Here is a 21,043-nt window from a genome sequence, read left to right on the forward strand (position 1 = left end):
TCAAGGGGCTGTCTGATATTACATCTAACTCCGGTTCGTTGTTGTGTTTGATGTGTTGGACCTCCCTGATCACACTTTGGCCTATTCTAGGGATATGTCATAAATTTGTTTTAATTACTTTAAATATATGGAAAAATCGCTCTTCAAATGTCGCCATTGTGTCATGACTTTTATTTTATTTTTCTTCCCCGTCTTGTAATTTGCGGCAGTTTTTTTTTTTCTTAACACAAGTGCAGCATTTCTCCTCACATAGCAGGACAGAAGTGCATATTTCTGTGTCATTCTAAAAGGTTTCTCTTTAGCAGACTCCAGAGAAAAAACAGAATGACCAGAGGAACCGCAAGAGGAAGGCAGAACCATACGAAACAAGTCAAGGTAATGTTTTGGGCTTATCGTATAAATGTAAATAAGACATCCTATAGTTAAACGAACTCCTCAAGAAGATGCTATCAGAAATAAGGACCAGAAATTTTGGATTCAAGGCGGAAACATTTTTGTTTTTAAGTTCAGATTTCTGATGGTTCCTCAGCAGGGTGCAGGAGGTGTTTATGCCATTTGTATTATGTAATGTATTATGGGAAATAGGAGAGGGGCTGTTTCTGGAGGCTGTCAATACATCACAACTGTTTCTTCTCTCCATTGATGGAATAGAAAAATGTTGATGGTGCTAGGAAGAATAGGTGCAGGAAATTAACTTCCTAGCTCGTGCTCCTTGGTTTTGTCCAACTAAGGCCCCATGCACACGACTGTAGAATTCTTCAGTAATTACGGACACCTTCCAGTATGTTTACGGGAAGGTGTCCGTGCTTTAGAAAGGCTCCGCAAAAGATAGGTCATGTCCTATTCTTTTCTTTTTACGGACCGTGCACTTTATTCACATGCCACCTGGATGCTGTGTAGTTCATGCCAAAAATGGGAAAGGATTCCAAAAAAGGAAAGCAGAAAATCTTTTCCCAAATCTACATCTTTCCTTTTGTGTTTGGCTAAAAAAAACTGAGTCAAAAACGGCATCAAAACTGTGTGTGTGACCCTGGCCTTATACTTCCCCTTCCTTTTGGATACACTCCTGGATTTGGCTCCAGAAACTGCATGTGTGATTCCAGCTTCAGGAAAGGTTTCCCTGCTTTCCTATTTAGTAACTCCAGTGCTCTTTTGGCACAAAATAAATATAATATAAATATATTAAGGAATTGATGTAATATAGAAACAAATGTGAATCTCAGCTTGAAGTCTACTTGTATGACGTTCTTTTAGATAAAATTCCTCAAGATTTTGCTGACTTGTACCTCCTTGTGCATAGTTTATGTCTGAGTCCTGTTGTAGTACAAGGTTTTAGATTTCATGATGGAGAATGGTATTCTATTACTGTCTTAAGTTTAACTTTTTTTTCTCTCTCAATGGTAGGGAAGAACACTCCTAGAGGACATAAAATTAGTGATTATTTTGAGGTAAGGATAATTTCGCACATCACTGTAAATTATATTTTTATTCTTTTCAAGTGGTCTCTAATCTACAATTAAATTATCTTTTATTAATACGAAAATAATTTACGTTAGGGAATAGGTGCTGAAACCAGTTGGATACATTTCAAGGAGTTGTGATTATGGCAATTTGGACCATTCTAAAATAAAACCCTTGTTTTGGCTTCTAAAATACTTCTGTCTTTGTTCACACATTGGCGCTGGTGGAGAAGATGAGCATCCTGTTTTGAAACGACAAAATAGAGCTCAGTAAAATAGTTTTAAGTTCATTTTGAAGACATCTTCTCTTTTTATTTTAATGCAGTTTGCTGGGGGAAGTGGCCCGGGGACAAGTCCAGGCAGAAGCGTTCCACCGGTTGCCAGATCCTCACCGCAACATTCCTTATCAAACCCATTACCTTTACCGGTAAATCTTTTGTTAATTATAATTTTTCTTAGCAGACAGAGGGTGTTGGGTCTGTTCTCAAGTACAGGTTTTAGTGCCCTTTTTAGTATAGAAACTTGATATTGAAGTGAATGGAATTTTTTTTTTTTCTCTTTTTGCAATGGTTTGTAGATGCAGTAGTGATTAAGCTCCCTGGTGCCCTGCTACTAGCAAGGATTAGCCTTACTTAATTACTTTTTCAGTGTTTTTGTAACCTGAAAATATTTGTACTCTGCTTTACTAAGCTTGTGCTTTGACACCCAGAGCAGCTAGGGTAATGTCGCGCTTTGTCAAGTTTCTAAGCTTAAAGAGCCTCTGTCACCACATTATAAGTTCCCTATATTGTACATGATGTGATCGGCGCTGTAATGTAGATCACAGCAGTGTTTTTATTTAGAAAAACGATAATTTTTGACGCCGTTATGACCTATATTAGCTTTGAGTTTCTCAATGGACATCTGGGCGTGTTTTACTATATGACCAAGTGGGCGTTGTGGAGAGAAGTTTTTGACGCTGATCAATCAGCATCATACACTTCCCTCCATTCATTTACTCTGCAGATAGCGATATAGCTAGATCGCTATGTGCAGCCTCATACACACACTATAACATTACTGCAGTGTCCTGACTATACCTCCAGCCAGGACGTGATGTGTATTCTGACCACTTCTCTGCACATCTCTGGGAGACTACAGCACAGCACAGCACAGCGAGATCTCGCTGTGAATGACAGTTTACAGCGTAATCTTACGAGACTACGCCTGCTATTGAGAAACTCCTAAGCATAAAGCTAATATAGGTCATAACTCCGTCAAAAACGATAGTTTTTCTAAATAAAAACAGTTCTGTAATCTACATTACAGCACCGATCACATCATGTACAATATATGCCACTTATAATGTGGTGACAGAGCCTCTTTATCCCCTTAATGACCTGCCTATTTTAGACGTTAATGACCAAGCCATTTTTTACGTTTTTCTCATTCAAAGAGCTATACACTTTTTTTATTTTTGCGTCGACATAGCTGTTTAAGGTCTTGTTTTTTGCGGGACAAGTTGTACTTTTTAATAGCACCTTTTTGGGGTACATAGAATTTATTGATTAACTTTTTTTGAAGGGGAATAGAAAAAAAAACAGCAATTTCGCCACTCTTTTTTCGGTCCTAAATTTACGCCGTTTACCGTGTGGTATAAATTACACTAACTTTATTCAGCAGGTTGTTGCGATTGCAACGATACCAAATTTGTTTCGTTTTTGTATGTTTTACTACTTTTACACAGTGAAACTTTTTTTTTCAAAATTAATTGTTTTTGTCTCCATATTTGAAGAGCCATAACGTTTTTATTTTTTCGCCGATGCAATTGTAGGAAGGCTTTTTTTTGCGGGACGACTTGTAGTTTTTATCGGTAACATTTTGGAGTAGACGCCTTTATTAGGCCCCCGGCTGCCATCGCAGACACTCGGCGATCTTATCGCTGGGTGTGAGTTGGATGAGAGGGAGCTCCCTCCCTCTCTCCAAAACCACTCATATGCGGTGCACGCTATTGTGCACCGCATCTGAGGGGTTAAACGGGTGAGATCGATACTAATATCGATCTCGCCCGGCAGAGCAGGGACGCCTCCAGCCCTCAGCTGCCTCTGGTAGCTGAGAGCAGGGAAATTTGACAGCTCCCTTCTCTGTTTACTTATTCCGATGCCGCGACGTAAAAAGTCTCTGGCATCGGAATAAGGCCCGTTAGTGACCGACGTAGAACCACTACGGGCCGGTCACTAACGGGTTAAAATATGCTGGTAAGTTTTTCATGAAAAGAAATGTGCAGTGAAACTAGGATGACTTTTGATTTCTAATGCAAAAAAACTTTCTTCAAAAACTTCAACTACCAGACTAGTTGAAGTCTACCAGTCTGACCTATCTGTGAGTTAAGTTTGAAATAAAAATGTAATAACCCTGCACATGTTGCTGATGTTGGAAGAGTCTTTGTCCTTTTTGTTTTATTTTGTTCTTCTCACATTGTCACACTTTTCAATCACTTTCAGATGACATTTACTATTACGCTTAAAGAGGCTCTGTCACCACATAAGTGCCCTGTCTCCTACATCAGGAGATGGGCTCTATAATGTAGGTGACAGCAGTGCTTTTTATTTAGAAAAACGTATCTATTTTATGAGCGATTTTAGCTTTATTCTAATTAGTTTCTTAATGCCCAACTGGGCGTGTTTTTACTTTAGACCAAATGGGCGTTGTACAGAGGAGTGTATGACGCTGACCAATCTGCGTCATGCACTTCTCTCCATTCATTTACTCAGCGCATAGTGACACTGCGTTGTTCGCTATGTTCTGTCTTATACTGACACATTAACGAGACTGTGAATAGACCTTCTTTCCTGCCAGGATGGGATGTCTATTCACAATCCCGACACTTTGGTAAAGTTTGTGTGGGACTTAAAGCAGAGCAAAGCGTAATCTCGCTGTAACCTGTCATTTACACCGCAAACTCGCGAGATTACGCTTGCTCTGCTATAAGTAAATGAATGGAGAGAAGTGTATGACGCTGATTGGTCAGCGTCATACACTCCTCTTTACAACGCCCACTTGGTCTAAAGTAAAAACACACCCACTTTGGCATTAAGAAACTAATTAGCATAAAGCTAAAATCGCTCATAACGTGGTAAAAATTGTTTTTCTAAATAAACATTACTGTCACCTACATTATAGCGCCAATCTCCTTATGTAGGAGATAGGGCACTTATAATGTTGTGACAAAGCCTTTTTAAAGAGGCTCTGTCACCAGATTTTGCAACCCCTATCTGCTATTGCAGCAGATCGGCCCTGCAATGTAGATTACAGTAACGTTTTTATTTTTAAACGAGCATTTTTGGCCAAGTTATGACCATTTTTGTATTTATGGGCGTGTATTATGTGCGTACATCGGGGCGTTTTTATTACTTTTACTAGCTGGGCGTTCTGATGACAAGTATCATCCACTTCTCTTCAGAACGCCCAGCTTCTGGCAGTGCAGACACACAGCGTGTTCTCGAGAGATCACGCTGTGACGTCACTCACTTCCTGCCCCAGGTCCTGCATCGTGTCGGCCACATCGGCACCAGAGGCTACAGTTGATTCTGCAGCAGCATCAGCGTTTGCAGGTAAGTAGCTACATCGACTTACCTGCAAACGCCGATGCTGCTGCAGAATCAACTGTAGCCTCTGGTGCCGATGTGTCCTCGCTTGTCCGACACGATGCAGGACCTGTGAGTGACGTCACAGCGTGATCTCTCGAGAACACGCTGTGTGTCTGCACTGCCAGAAGCTGGGCGTTCTGAAGAGAAGTGGATGATACTTCTCGTCAGAACGCCCAGCTAGTAAAAGAAGTAAAAACGCCCCGATGTACGCACATAATACACGCCCACTTGGACTTTTACTTTAAACACGCCCAGTTGGACTTTTGCAAGCCTCATTTGCATAAATACAAAAATGGTCATAACTTGGCCAAAAATGCTCGTTTTTTAAAAATAAAAACGTTACTGTAATCTGCTGCGCCTATCTGCTGCAATAGCAGATAGGGGTTGCAAAATCTGGTGACAGAGCCTCTTTAAAGCTGTAAATTTGCCATGTATATAATTAACCTGCTATACCCTAGTTAAGATACCCCCACATTTTCTGCAGGTGTTATGTTCACACGCTAAAGTAAAAACGGCTTTAAAATATGGAGCTGTTTTTGTGGGGGGTTTTTGGAGCGGTTTTTCTATTTACACGATGAAAAATGGCTCCAAAAACGGCTCAAGAAGTGACATGCACGTGTGCATTGGGAGAGGAACACCTCCGATTGTCCTTTGTAAGAGAATTGTTACTCCTTTTTACCCAACTTTACTGTTTCACTTTTTTGTTTTGCTGCACACCCTAGCATGTCTGGTGATACTTTTAGGGTGCTGTGACTAAGGGCCTGTTCACATCACCGTTCGCGTTCCGTCTGAGGTTTCCGTCGGGTGAACCCTGCAACGGAAAGTGAAAGTGACAGCACAGCTTCCGTTTCAGTCACCATTGATCTCGATGGTGACGGAAACATTGCTAATGCTTTCCGTTCGTCACTATTCCGGCTGGTTTCCGGTTTTCCGACTGAATCAATAGCGTAGTGACGAACGGAAAGCATTAGCAATGTTTCCGTCACCATCGAGATCAATGGTGACTGAAACGGAAGCTGTGCTGTCACTTTCACTTTCCGTTGCGGGGTTCACCCGACGGAACCCTCCGACGGAACCCCGGAACGGTGATGTGAACAGGTCCTAAAATGTGGTGGTGGTTTTTTTTTAAATTATTTTTTGTGATACTACGTCTGCATATCTAAATAAATATTTATTTTGCAGAGTCAAAGTAGCCCTCCTTCCTCTACACCAGTGAATCTGGAGCATTCCTGCATCCCTATCAAATTGATTTCCGTCCAGCACAGACAAACGCAGGTGAGATTTTTAAAATTTCCAGATGTACATTTGTAAGTAAAACATTTTTGCAACTAAATTGGTCAAAAAAAGGCTGCAATACAGCTCTGAATTCTATATTAGAGTTTTCATCTAAGACATTAGTGGCAAATTGTTAGGATGTGCCACCAATGTCTGATCAGCAGGTGTCAGACTGCTTTGACCCCCGCAAATATCTAGAATGACGTGGCAGAGGTGCTCAAAAAGCGCTGTGCCACTTTGTTGTCCTGTGAAGTAGCATGGTGATTTACTACCGCCGCTACCTGTTCATTCTATTGATTGGTAGGAAAAGTATGTCTTGTTTCCCTTCATAATCTCACTAGTTAAAAAAAAAAAACCTTGTTTAAAACATAAAATGTTACATTTAAAGACATCCATACTGTCACCATGTTGAATGTTTCCTATATTTTTAGTACACACTATGGGCACATTTCTATTGAAAATGGAAAACTGTAATTTTGCCTGTCACTTCACTGTAAACCCCGGATTTTTTTAAATTGTGATGTGGTGTATATTTCTCTTGTTATGCATGTCTGTAAAAAAAATTAATATATATATATATATATATATATATATATATATATATTTGTTTTTTATTTTTATTACAAATGCTCAAACTTAATTTTTCTTCACAGTCTGACCTCACAATGGATAAAATATCCGCTCTTGAAAACAGCAAAAACTCCGACCTAGAAAAAAAGGAAGGGAGAATAGATGATTTATTAAGGGTATGTGCTATAATCTTTTCCATGTTTTCAGTATTTTTTTTGTGCGTTACCTTGGCATAACATTTGCATACCCTCTGGTACTCCATTGTCACCTTTTAACATGTCAATAAAAGCACTTGCACTTTTTATTATATTTGGGGGTTTTTGTAAAAAAAAAAAAAAAGTCAAAATACAGCTATTAATGCCCCATAATTTTTGTACTAAATCGTAACTAACCAACAATGAGAAATTTCCATTGCTCCTGACTATTGTGCGGCAACTGTGTAAAGTCTGTTCAAAGCTCAGCTTTTTGCCATGCAGTCTTCTGACTCCTGATTCAGGAGACATAAGGCGGGGTTCACACGACCGGGTCGTTCCCGAGCCCGAGTGTCGGCCGGTAAAATCTGCCATTTTGCCCGGCCGGTTTGCATTAAGTTTTGCATCCGTGCCGGGCCGGGCAGATCCGGACAGTGACATCAGCGGCAACTCCTGAAGGGGAATCCCCATGTGTTCGGGGATTCCGCTTCAGGAGTTTCCCCTGATGTCACTGCCCAGATATGGACAGAGACATCAAGCGCTCTGTCCAGGAGCGGAATCCCCGAACACACGGGGATTCCGCTCCTTCAAGGAGCTAAAGTGCGGCTAGCACATAGCAGAGCGGGGAGATACCTCCCCGCTCTGCTATAGTGGCGTCGCTGCAGTAGTAGCAGCCGCAGCAGTAGCTGCAGCTGCTAGCGACGCCATCGAAGGTGTCGCCGGGCCAGGGTGCTTTTAAAACAAGCAGGGGAAGGGAGCCAGCGCAGCGCTCCCTTCCACCTGCTGTACACCCCGGCCCTGCCACACAGTGTACAGCGATGCCATTCGTCAGAATGGCATCAACTCCTCCTCCTCACATGCACTCTGCGCTGTGAGGAGGAGGAGATAGAGCGCAAGCGACGGAAAACCCGGCCATCACTCGGGACACATCCCGGTGATGGCCGTGTATTACCCGGCCCCATAGACTTCTATGGGAGCCGGGCGGCCGGGTACCCGGGCGAAGATAGAGCATGTCCTATTTTTTGACGGTCGGTTTTCCCGGCCGTCAAAAAATTGGTCGTGTGAATAGCCCCATTAGGGGTCTATTATTCCTAATGCAGCCGGGTGCCGGCCGATTTATGAACGGCCGGCACCCGGCCGGGAAACCCTGCCGTGTGAATGAGGCCTAAGTGTTTGTCATATTAAAGATCTTGATGGAGGGTTGTTGGGTACCTCAGCCCCCTGGGCCACACCTTTCTATGCACCCTGTCTATTCTTATGGACCCAAAGAGTTTTATATAAATGCTTTCCCATAACGTGAACTGATCCCAGTTTTGGTGCTAATTATACGGCTTGCACGTCCAACCATAATACATGTGTGTTCGTTAATGCAGAAATCTTTTCTGTTGCTTGGATTTTTATCAGGTTGCTTGGACAATCTTATGCCTGTGGAGGGCCATCAGACCGACATCTGATCATTTGATGTTAGGGGGAACATGAATTTGGCAGGATGCATTATTATTAGGGGTTGTGTGGGGGGATAGGGACTGACTGATAATTCTTTCTGTGGACAGCAGCTTCCAATTTCAAAGCACATTTATTTTTTTTATACATTTTTTCAAACTTTTTTTTTAGGTAAATTGTGACCTCCGACGGCAAATGGATGAGCAGAAGAAAATGCTGGAAAAGTACAAAGAACGGTTAAACCGATGTGTTACAATGAGTAAAAAACTACTTATAGAGAAGGTGAGTTATTCTTTTGGTTGCATTTTTCAGTTCATATAAAATTATTTGAATGTCCCGTTAGAGTTTGGGGTAAAATCTTAACCCGTTAGTGACCGCCAATACGCTTTTTAACGGCGGCCACTAACTGGCTTTATTCTGATGCGTATGCCTTTTTACGGCACTGCATCAGGATAAAGTAAACCGAGCAGGGAGCTGTCAAATCTCCCTGCTCTCAGCTGCTAGAGTCCCTGCTCTGCTTGTGAGATCGATATAAGTATCGATCTCACCCGTCTAACCCTTCAGATGCAGTGCACAATAGCGTGCACCGCATCTGAGTGGTTTTGGAAGGAGGGAGCTCCCTCTCTCTCCCACCGGCACCCGGCGATACGATCGCCGAGTGTCTGTGTTTCCAATGGCAGCCGGGGGCCTAATAAAGGCCCCCAGGTCTGCCTGGAGCGAATGCCTGCTAGATCATGCCGTAGGCATGACCTAGCAGATGCCTGTCCATTTTAAACGGACAGGCAGTAATACACTGCAATACAAAAGTATTGCAGTGTATTATAATAGCGATCGGAGAATTGCATATCAAAGTCCCCTAGTGGGACTAGTAAAAAAGTTTAAAAAAAAGTTTAATAAAGTTAATAAAAAAAAAAAAAAGAAAAACCCACCTTTTCCCCTTACAAAATGCTTTACAATTAAAAAACCGAAATAAAGTAAAACGGTTACACATATTTGGTATCGCCGCGTCCGTAACGACACAGACTATAAATCTATTACATTATTTAACCCGCACGGTGAACGCAGTAAAAAATGTAATAAACTATGGAAAAATTGCTGTTTTCTGTGAATCCTGACTTTAAAAAAATGTGATAAAAAGTGATCAAAAAGTCGCAACTACTCCAAAATGGTACCAATAAAAACGACAAGTCTTCCCCCAAAAAAAAAGCCCTCGTACAACCGCATCGGCGAAAAAATAAAAACGTTACGGCGTTTTTACTGTGTAAAAGTAGTAAAACATACTAAAACTAATTAAATTTGGTATTGTTGCAACCGTAACAACCCGCTGAATAAAGTTATTGTGTTATTTATATCACACGGTAAACGGCGTTGATTTAAGACGTGAAAAAGAGTGGCAAAATTTCAGGTTTTTTTCTATTCCCCCCCCCCCAAAAAAAAAGTTAATAAAAGTTAATCAATAAATATGTCCCCCAAAATGGTGCTATTAAAAAATACAACTTGTCCCGCAAAAAACAAGACCTTATACAGCTATGTCGACGCAAAAATAAAAAGGTTATAGCTCTTGGAATGCGACGATGGAAAAACGTAAAAAATGGCTTGGTCATTAAGGTTTAAAATAGGCTGGTCATTAAGGGGTTAAGCGTCAATGCGTGGACTATTATTTTTTTTCTCTCTAGTTCTACATGGGTGCAAAAGTCGGATTAGGCCTCATGCACACAAACGTAGTGTTTTACGGTCTGCAAATAATAATCCACCAAATAAAAAAGGGAGGCTACAAGTTGTCACCAGCATGACCCAACCCTTTGAAAAGGTCACATGATCGCTCAGGCACCATTTTCTTGGAAGCCCCTGCGGTCGCATAACAAAGCTTTAGCATTTATGAATGGCTACGGATGCACCTCCGTAGCCATCCGCAATTTTGCGTGCACCCATAGACTTCTATGGGCAAGTCCATGCTGCAATTGCGGACAGGAATAGGACCTGTTCTATATTTTGCGGCTCATTCATACGGCCCGGACACACACCCGTAAATATGCGGAAATGTGTCTGTAACCTAATGAGATTAATCGGTCCGCAGATAATCCGTAGTTACAGATAAAATCCACAGTCGTTTGCATGAGGCCTCTGTTTAATTTCTGGCTGCCTTATCCACCACTAGGGGGAGTTTAGAGACTTCATATGGATCTGTAGATTTATCGCTCTAATTTTATATGTAGTAAGCTAGTCTCCCTCTAGTGGGGGCTGCAGCCAGACGGAATATTACCATTTAACTCTAGTAGTTTGGAAGAAAGCAGGGAATTTTCAGGTCTGTATCAGAAAAATCTTGCTCAACATACAATGATGCACCTAAAAAAAAAAAAACTTATTAGAAAATGAACATCATAAATTAAGGATTTAGTTAAATGAAAACGTTTTGAAATATAATTTTCTGGTCCCATATTTTTCAGTGACAGTAAAACTATTATTTCCTTGTAGTCAAAACAAGAGAAGATGGCATGTCGAGACAAAAGTATGCAGGATCGGCTGCGCTTGGGCCACTTCACTACTGTCCGTCATGGAGCCTCTTTCACCGAGCAGTGGACCGATGGGTATGCCTTTCAGAACCTCATCAAGTAAGCCATATCATTTACTATTGTGTTCAATGCACTTTGATGGTTTTATTTATCTTTAGTTTGTTTAAAGCGGTTCGGTCAGATATTTATACTGCCCTGTCTGTAGGCAACAAAGTGACAGACGCTGGTTTGTTAAGTAGTCATAGTTGAGTATTTAGAAGTTATGAGTTCAAGTATTTTCATTTATTCACGCTCCTCTCGCCACCTTCCACTCTCCAGCCGATGATGAATACTTTTCTCCCGATTACTGTGCATCGGGAGAAGTGTCAATATACTTGGACTCACACTTGTGATGCTGGCCGTTCACCGCAAGTATACGTTTAAATACTCAATAACTGCTTGACGTTATCTAATAAGTGACGGCACGCTGAAATCCGGGTGTTACTACTTTTTGCTACCTTGAAACAGGGCAGCATAAATATATGACCAATCCGCTTTAGTCTGTCATGTTAAAGGAAATTGCGCTGTTAAGTCTGCAGTCATTTAAAATAGTTGTCTCCTCAAGACGACTACTTTTTAAACTGTGCCTATATTCCCCCTGCATCGGTTGACCATGTAAAACATTAACGGGCCAGGCCCGCCAAAGTGTGAGCCCCTCTCTTATTGTCTTTATGTTCTGGCTAATAGAAGAGAGCCCATCACGTCTGTGATGTCCATATTCCCTAATCATCATACGGAAAAGGGGTTGTCTTCATGAGAACCCCTTTAAGCGTCGGTGCTTAGAACGCACCCCATCTTCTGGTTGACGTGTTTTGAACTATCGCACTCCTCTTCCATATTTAATGCTTATTGATGTAAGGAATCTAAATTTGACTTCCTGTTTGTGTAAAACAAAAAAAAAAAGATCTAATATAGTAAGCTAAACAATCTGGATTCCAGACTGACACATTACTTACACTGGCACATTGCAGCAAAATACCAGTACAGGAGAGAAATTTGTGCTCTTCGTGTAGGATTGCTTAGACTGGATACAATTGTAGCCAACTCTTAGCTGTTGGAAGTGTAAGTTCACATAGTTTTGTTTTTTTACGCTGATTTTGATGCGGAAGCCGCGTCGAAATCGGCGCCAAAAAATGTCAAACTGCCTCACATTGATTTCAATGGTAGGGAGAGGCGGGTTTTTTTCCCACGCCGGCTTTTAGCTGCTCACAGTAAAAAAAAAAACGGTATGTTCTGTTTGCTGCGGTTACACGCTTGACCTCCCATTGAAGTCAGTGGGAGACAGAGAAAGCATTTTTCGCTGCCCCTGGTGCTCAATGGACACGGGCGAAAAAAGCCACAAAAATCGCGGCAAGAAATTGCCGGCAGGTTGTAATCTGCCTTAAAAATTCCTGATTTTTCTGCATGCAAAAAAACTCAGTGTGAACAGGGCCTTAGGTCTGGTCTGTATTTTTTAAATGAGGGTTGGTCGAAATGGCCAAAATTGAACGTTTTGGTGCAACTGATCTCGTGTGTATGGCCAGTTTACAATATTGAAAAGTTGAATTGAAACACAAAGAGGAGAATTAAAAAAATTAAGAAGTGGGTGTGCTTTAGTGTAAGTGGCAGGAGTTTGTGTTCTATATTTTCGCTGATTTTAAGTGGTTTTCATATGTCAAGTAATTTATTTATTTTTGCTCTTGTATAGTCCCTTTACAGACTTGAAGGACCGTTCTTATGGTTTGTTTTTCTATTTTAGACAGCAGGAACGAATAAACTCTCAAAGGGAAGAGATTGAGCGACAGAGAAAGTTGCTGGCTAAGCGGAAGCCTCCCGCCATGGGGCAGACTCCCCCAACCAATAATGAGCAGAAGCAGCGTAAAAGCAAGACCAATGGTGCAGAAAATGAGGCGTAAGTGGAGAGATTAACATGGTTTACCTGTGATCATCTATGCGAAATATGAATATATTTTAAACTTTTTTTGTTTGTGTCATAGTCCTTTTTATCTGCTCACTCACAGGTTAACCTTAGCAGAGTATCATGAACAGGAGGAAATATTCAAGCTCCGACTAGGTCACCTTAAAAAAGTAAGGGACAGGTAATTTCTTTCAACTCCGTTTCGTTTTGTTTGTATTTAAATTAACTCTTGACACTTATTGCAGGAAGAAGCTGAAATACAAGCAGAGTTAGAACGTCTTGAAAGAGTAAGGAATTTGCACATAAGGGAGTTGAAACGAATACATAATGAAGATAACTCACAGTAAGTGGAATATATAATAGCTATGAATTATCAAACCTTCTTTATTTGTGTTTTGAGAAACACTCATGGCATATATTCTTATTGCATGTGGGTACAATCAGTCTGCGGTGCAAAAAAAAAAAAGAGCCATTACTCCACACGTCCCTGTCGTTTCAGCGCCGCTCCTCCCCGCTGCTGTGTATTGACATAGCTACGGCAATGACGTGCCTGTATACCCACGTGATCACTGCAGCCAACCACTGGCCTCCGCGATCCTGTTCCGTATACCCACTGAGATCTGTGGTTTGAATTCAGCGATCATGAGGGTATATGGGCACGTCATCGCTGCAGCTTTGTCAATACGCATTGGCGAGAAGGAACAGAAGCGGCGGCGCTGGAACGACGGAGATCCGTGAATTTATCATTTTTTATCATTCTATAAAATACTCTGAAAACCTCTTTAAATAATGTGTATGTATTTCTTTATGATTTTTGCTTGGAGACACTTTAACATATTGAGACTTTATCACAAGCCTGGTATAAATACCTACAGGATTTAGTCCCTTAAAACTTAGGCCTCATGCACACGACTGTGCTTTTGTGGCCGCAATTTATCCGCATTTTTGAGGATAAATTGTGGACCTATTCATTTCTATGGCCCCATGACATGCTGGGGCTGCAAATCCAGACTCCAAAAACGCAAGTCATTTTACGGTCCGGATTTGTGGGTTCACTAATACTGGTGAATTGTTGTTGATCTGTGAGTCCTGATGACACATGGATGCACAACATCATTTTTTTGCGGACTGCAAAACCAATGCAGTTGTGTGAATGATGCCTTAAGGCTGTGTGTGTTCAGTACTACTTCGTTGTGTTCAGTCTTTCTGCTCCATCAGAGGAGCAGAACAAGGGAATAACGGAAGCAACAGTTCCGTTGCACGATGGACACCACTGGCGGCCGACAGAACCCATTGACTTTAATGAGTCTCGTTGGCTTTCCGTTGGGGTGTCTGTCGTTTTACCGAAGACCATAGCGCAGCCAAATCTGTGACTGAGACCCCTAACTGAGCCTCCAACACAGGTGTAAACGAAGCCTAAGGTGGTGAGTTCAGTGAAAATACTGTTTTTCTCTATAACTTTGTTTTGATAAAAGGGAAAACATTTAATTTTTGTTCAGATATTATGCAACTTCTGCTAATGTGCTCAATAAATTGTTCCTGGTAACATTTTACAGATTTAAAGACCATCCAACGCTAAATGACCGATATCTATTGCTTCACCTTTTGGGTAGAGGAGGCTTTAGTGAAGTGTATAAGGTAAGTGCAATCTGTCATTATGCCTCAAACAAAACCATATACCCGATAAATAACACTTTTTGCATGTACTTGGTTTTTATTTTTATTTTAATTTACATTTTTTGCAACTTATTTACTGTTAGGATATATAACTAAATGCAGTAAAACTGCATGTGCTAGAATTAACTGAAGGTAAGGTTTCTATTGTAGCACGCAACAAACTACCCTGCATGGTACTGAATATAGTAGTGTCATTAATTTCTATTGCCCACGGACACCTACCCGTATATTTACAGGAAGGTGTCCGTGCCGTAGAAAGGCTCCGCATAAGATAGGACATGTCTTTATTTTTTGCTTTTTACGGACCGTTCTCCCATACTTTATATCAGCGGCTGTCGTGTGCAGGGGGCTTCAGTCTATACGTTTTAATCTGAAGAAAAATCCCTTTGCTTATTCTCCTCCATTACCCGCACACTTTCCACCCCAAGCGGACATGAGCTCTGAGCATTCCCTTAAAGGGGTATTCCGGTTACAAGTCACCCCTCATCCGTAGGATAAGGGGAAACTTGCTGATCAGTGGGTGTCAGCCGAATGCTGTACTCAGCAAGTTACCCCTTTCCCTACTGATAGGGGGTAACTTGTTGTAACCGGAATACCCCTTTAAGCTTGCGTAACCAGTGAATTAATTCAATCTCTAACAATCAACCTGTATTTAAATTGCATCATTAAATTCTCTAGCTCTTTTATTTTGTATAGAGTAAATTAATAATTTCACCAATGACGCCAGATCTCTCTCCTCAATTTTCACTTAGTTCCTCAAATCCCAACCCCTCAGATTGCCAGTGCTTCAAAATACTAATCTTTTTGACCATGAACACCATGTGGACATAGATTGGGATTTTACTGTTGCCTGTAGCTTGAAAATGGAACCTACAAATCCTTTCAATTTGGTCAAGATCCCCCCCCCCTCTATTGACTTGTTTAGTTACTTAAACTTCCCCCAGAAAGACACCATCTCAGGTCAGGACCAAAATTAGTGCATCATATCTGCACTGTGTTCGGTCCGGTACTTGCGGCCGAAATACGTCCGTCAATTACGGACGTAATGACCTCGTGTGAACATACCCTAAAATATACAAAATCGATACAAATTTTGTATCGTTGCAATCATAAAAACCCGCTGAATAAAGTTATTGTGTTATTTATATCACACGGTAAACGGCGTAGATTTAGGACGCAAAAAAGTGTGGCGAAATTTTTTTCTTTCTATCCCCCCCCCCCCCCAACAAAAAAAAAGTTAATAAAAGTTAATCAATAAATATTTATCTCAAAATGGTGCTATTTAAAATACAACTTGTCGCGCAAAAAACAAGACCTTATACAGCTTGTCGACGCAAAAATAAAAAAGTTATAGCTCTTGGAATGCGACGAGGGAAAAACTTAAAGAATACCTTAGTTAAGGTTTGAAATAGGCCGGTCATTAAGGGGTTAAGCATCGCCTTGAACTTAGATAGCGTCCCTAACTCCACTACAACGTTAAAAGCAGCAAATTTACACCCCACAACTTGCCCTGCCATCTTATTTAGTTTCTCCAACTTATTTGCATCTGCCTTATTATTACCTCCGCCCCCTAAAATATCGTGCTAGCAACCACCGACTCATAGAACGTTCACAACATCTTATCACAGAGATTTAAAAGACCACAACTTCCGTAGGAAATACAACCGTGTCATATCCTTTTAAATACACCTTATCCACGTTTATTCCCCAATCAAGTTGCAGATCCAAATGTATACTCAGTTATTGATACTCTCCACATGATGACCACCAATACCCATGGGGAGAAAAACCTCTTTCCATGATCATTTCTTTTGTCTTCCCTACGTTCAAAACAAGGCCATTTTCAACACTCCATGTAACAAAATAGTTCACAAATTTTTCTTTAGTTCATTTTTATTTCCATTTTCATTTTGGTAAATGCGTACATATGGAATTACTTTTTTTTTTTTAATCTGCTCAGTTATTGTTGAAAGGCTAATTTTTCTTAGGGCTCAATAGAACACGTTAATATATTTTTGTTTTTATCCTGCAGGCATTTGACCTAACGGAGCAAAGATACGTAGCTGTGAAAATCCACCAGTTAAATAAGAACTGGAGAGATGAAAAGAAAGAGAATTACCACAAGTAAGTGTTTTTGCTAAATTTAACAAAAAAAAAACAAAACACCCCCTTTGTTCATGGTGTGAGTGCCTTCCTGGCGTCCAAAATATATCTAGTGCATGTGTCCTTACAATATAGAAGCACTTAAATGTATCATAATAAAATAGAATGATAGCTGTTCACTGCCCTAGTGAAAAAATAAAAACTTCAGTGTATTCTTTAATCCCTTCTTAGTCTGTGATATTTTTTCATGTTCCATTTATTTTCCCAGACATGCCTGCAGGGAATATCGCATCCACAAGGAGCTGGATCATCCCAGAATAGTCAAACTATATGACTATTTCTCTCTTGACACAGACTCGTAAGTAGCTCCCCTTCTATGACCACTTTCACCGTAAATTACATATTCGCATCTTTGTGTCACTCCATTTGTGGACACAGGCTCTTCATTTAATATTTTGTACTGAGCATTCATTATTGTCGAATTCCATTCATTGCATTTGGATCATTTGAAAACCGCCTTTTGGTTTTGTTTTTTGATTGGATCCATGCAACTTCATTGAAAAGTCAACGTATTAGCCTTGTTGTGTAATTTTTTCCTGATATTTTTGCAGGTTCTGCACAGTGCTAGAGTACTGTGAGGGTAACGACCTTGACTTCTACTTGAAACAACACAAGCTTATGTCAGAAAAAGAAGCTCGTTCCATCATAATGCAGATTGTAAATGCCCTCAAGTACTTGAATGAGATCAAACCACCAATCATTCACTATGACCTAAAGCCAGGCAAGTAATATTTTTTCTTTTCAGTTTGTGTTTGCCATACCATTTTATATCTCTACTGTAACTGGAGCAATATTTTCCAGTTTTGCATTTTGGTATCATCTTTGGTTAGTTATAATGACTGTGCTAGTAAGCCTCTGTCATGTCTTTTTCTCTTTTGGTCTACTAATGTTCACATTTACTATTTTAAAGGGAATGTGTTGCCAGCAAAACATGTTGTTTTTTTTTTAGTTAAACAATTAGTGTGTAGGTGATTAAACATTGTTCTAATTTTTTTTATTTTTTTCACGTGTCAGGAAATATAAATTGGATTCAATTTATAATATTTCCCAGCACTGGTCACTAGATGGAGCAATTCCCAAAATTGCAGCATTGCATGTGGTAAAGCAACCACATTGCTTTATGCTGCAAAATTGGGTAAAAATCCCTCGCTCTAGTGAGCTCTCAGAATCCCCCCCTCCTTTATCCTGGCTAGTGCCGGGAGAAACGAGGGGTTTGAACGGTCTAACCTCCTACACTGTGTGTCGCCATTTTTTGAGCTAACACACAGTGTAGAAGGTTTACATACACTAGTAAACACACTGAAACACGAACATACATAGAAATCACTTACCTGCTCCAGTCGCCGCCGCTCCCTCCGGTCCGTCTGCTGCCGCTGCTCCATGTGCACAAGTCCGGAAGCCGCGACCGGAAGTAGTAATCTTACTGTCCGGCCGCGACTTCCGGTCCACAGGAAAATGGCGCCGGACGGCGCGCATTTCAAATTGGACTGTGTGGGAGCGGCGCATGTTCCCACACACACGGCGTACACCATAGTGGATGGAACGGGCCCCGTTCGCATTCCCTATGGGACTCGAGCTGCCGTATTCCATGTCTGTACACATACAGAAATGGAAAAAAAAATGGCAGCCCCCATAGGGAAGAAAAAGTGTAAAAATAGAAAAAAGTAACACACAAACACACAAATATAAACGTTTTTAATAAAACACTAACATAAAACTGATATAAAAAAAATAATTTTGGTGACACTGTTCCTTTAAGTCCTACCGAATAGGCCGTGTACTGCCCTGTCTGTTGTCTTTCTCAGTTGCTTCACTCTTCCTTCACTTCTGTTTCTGCGGTGTATGTCTACACATATTTATTTGTCTTAATACGCCCAGTCCAATATCCTCTATTCTCTCATGGTGCTTGTGCAGTGGGAGCGCAAACCAGCAGAGACAGAAAATACATAGTGGTTTCTATGATTTAAAATGTTATATTTTGTAATTTTTAGGTAATATTCTGTTGGTGAACGGTACCGCCTGTGGAGAGATAAAAATCACAGATTTTGGTCTCTCTAAAATAATGGATGATGACAGCTATAACTCTGTGGATGGCATGGAGCTCACTTCACAAGGAGCTGGCACATACTGGTAACTATCCATAAAACTGGTTTAAAAGCATTTTATAATTGGTATATATCTTAAAGGGGTTTTCCCATAATATTTATCACCTATCCACAGGTTATGGGATAAATATCTGATCAGTGGGAGTCCAACTGTTGGGACCCCCACCAGTCATGAGAGCGGGTTTACCTTGCCGTTCCTGTGAGCCCCATATGAATGGAACGGTTCTCTAGTAAAAGTGTTGTTTTTCAACTGTGGTTGCCAGTCGCCTGCCATGCTTTCTATTTTTTATTTTTCATTAAGTGTTTTTAAACATATTAAAAACAGTTGAGAGGGAGAACTTGATAAATAGGTTTCTCTACTAGGAGGGGGGTCCTTCAAAATGGGAAACTCAGATTGAGTTTAAACATCAATTCCCTAATATTACAATGTAAACTCGAAAATTTAGTTAGGCTTCCATGAGAATTTGTAATTCCCCACACACTTCTTCTCTGTTTTCAGGCAGTTTCTGAAGCTTCTTGTTTATATTATCTACTACATTATCATACATTGCAATTGGCAATATGTGGGGGGTGTTATTTAACCTATTAAAAAGGTTTATTGAGTTAATTCAAAAAGTAGCAGGGGTGCATTAAAAAAAAAAAAGACCCATTATTCGCCTTAGATACCTGGCTGTCCAGTGTTGCCGCTCTGGTCCTCCCCATCGCTGTTTATTGAGATTGGCTGCAGCGATCACGTCGGCTATCCGTGTGGCCTCAGCGATCCTGTGCCGTCTACACACTGAGCACCTGCTGTAGTAATCATGTGGGTGTACAAGCACGTCATCGCTGCAGCAATTTCAATTAACAGCGGCAGGGTGGACCGCAGCGGCTGTGCTGGACTGCCGGGGATTTGTAAGGTGAGTAATAGCTTTTTTTTTTTTTCACTTGGAGAACCCCTTTAATGTACTCTAAAAATGTTTATGCTTAGCTGATTGCTCGGTTACAGGCAGAAGCCCGAGACTGCTGCAAGAGATTTTAATGACATGTCCTTTTCTGTTGAATTTTTTGCTTAAATGCTTTTGCCAATCACCAAATACAACATTATTTACATCCCGCGTAGCTTACGTAGCGTCTGTCATGTATATAGATCTTGGAACATTGATAGACTTGCTGATTTGATAGCATACAGAGCAGAATGTAATACTCCCCTGTCCTGAAGTTCACCCACAAACATGTAGACCCAAAAGGGATATTCTTTGTGTGCCAGCTGTGGTGAGATGGAAAACTAGGGAGGGGAGAAGCAAAGGGGTTTGAGACTTAGGCTGTCGGAGCTTGCGCCCTGCCAAAAGGTGAAGCGATACCTACAGAGGAGCAATTTTTTAAAAGTTATTCTAATTGAAGAATTATGTATTGTGTGAACGATCAGAGAAATTTAACATCTAATCATGGGACAAGTCGTTAATGTGTAATAGTTTAATTTGTCATATAATAAAGTTCCTGCAACATGAAAGATTTCATAGTGCTTATTTACCTATTATGCAATTTAGGAAATTGAAAGTGCAGAGGCCCTTTTACACAAACAAATATTTCTCATTAATCGGCTGATCTGCTAATTTATGCAGCACAAAATATTATCGTTGTTTTCAGCACATCTCCCTGTGTAAACGGAGATGTGCTGCCCACATGATGGAAATGTATGGGGATGACTGATCGTAGTAACAATCAATCATTCTCATACATAACCAATCATTGCTCCTTGCGAGCGGTGCAATACGAGTGCCAATCAACGGACTGTCTAATAGAACGTTAAGTCTCTAGCATTATCTAGACTACCTGTGCGGTTTAAATTTCGATAGACTAGTCTTTGTAGTGTGAAAATGGGTTTTACACCCCATTCACACGACCGTGCCCGTAATCACGGTCCGTAATTATGGGCACAAACGGCCGTCCGCATTTGCAGGCCATTCTCCCTTTAAAAAGTTGCACGGTCCGTAAAATAAAATAGGACATGTCCGTGTTTTTTTTTTGTTTTTTTTTACGGAAGGTTTCTACGGCACAGACAGCTTCTTGTAAATATACGGGAAGGTGTCAGTCGGCCATAT

At 40.8% G+C, this 21,043-nt stretch overlaps 1 protein-coding gene across 3 annotated transcripts in view; it reads left to right on the forward strand.

Annotated features, from left to right (window-relative positions):
- Positions 1–21,043, forward strand: part of TLK2 (tousled like kinase 2) — a 41,479-nt gene that overhangs the window by 17,373 nt on the left and 3,063 nt on the right. The window contains exons 4-18 of one of the 3 annotated variants that reach the window (XM_075846418.1): positions 303–375; positions 1,405–1,448; positions 1,786–1,887; positions 6,272–6,364; positions 7,018–7,110; positions 8,740–8,850; positions 11,044–11,180; positions 12,859–13,011; positions 13,121–13,187; positions 13,263–13,360; positions 14,574–14,655; positions 16,727–16,818; positions 17,066–17,155; positions 17,409–17,578; positions 18,849–18,987. In XM_075846418.1, the coding sequence (XP_075702533.1) occupies positions 303–375; positions 1,405–1,448; positions 1,786–1,887; positions 6,272–6,364; positions 7,018–7,110; positions 8,740–8,850; positions 11,044–11,180; positions 12,859–13,011; positions 13,121–13,187; positions 13,263–13,360; positions 14,574–14,655; positions 16,727–16,818; positions 17,066–17,155; positions 17,409–17,578; positions 18,849–18,987 (1,544 nt within the window). The remainder of the gene's footprint in view (positions 1–302; positions 376–1,404; positions 1,449–1,785; positions 1,888–6,271; positions 6,365–7,017; positions 7,111–8,739; positions 8,851–11,043; positions 11,181–12,858; positions 13,012–13,120; positions 13,188–13,262; positions 13,361–14,573; positions 14,656–16,726; positions 16,819–17,065; positions 17,156–17,408; positions 17,579–18,848; positions 18,988–21,043) is intronic. The other 2 variants (XM_075846419.1, XM_075846420.1) reach the window with 2 other exon arrangements.

The sequence above is a fragment of the Rhinoderma darwinii genome, chromosome 13 (assembly GCF_050947455.1).
Source record: "Rhinoderma darwinii isolate aRhiDar2 chromosome 13, aRhiDar2.hap1, whole genome shotgun sequence".
In the NCBI taxonomy this organism is placed as follows: Eukaryota; Metazoa; Chordata; class Amphibia; order Anura; family Rhinodermatidae; genus Rhinoderma; species Rhinoderma darwinii.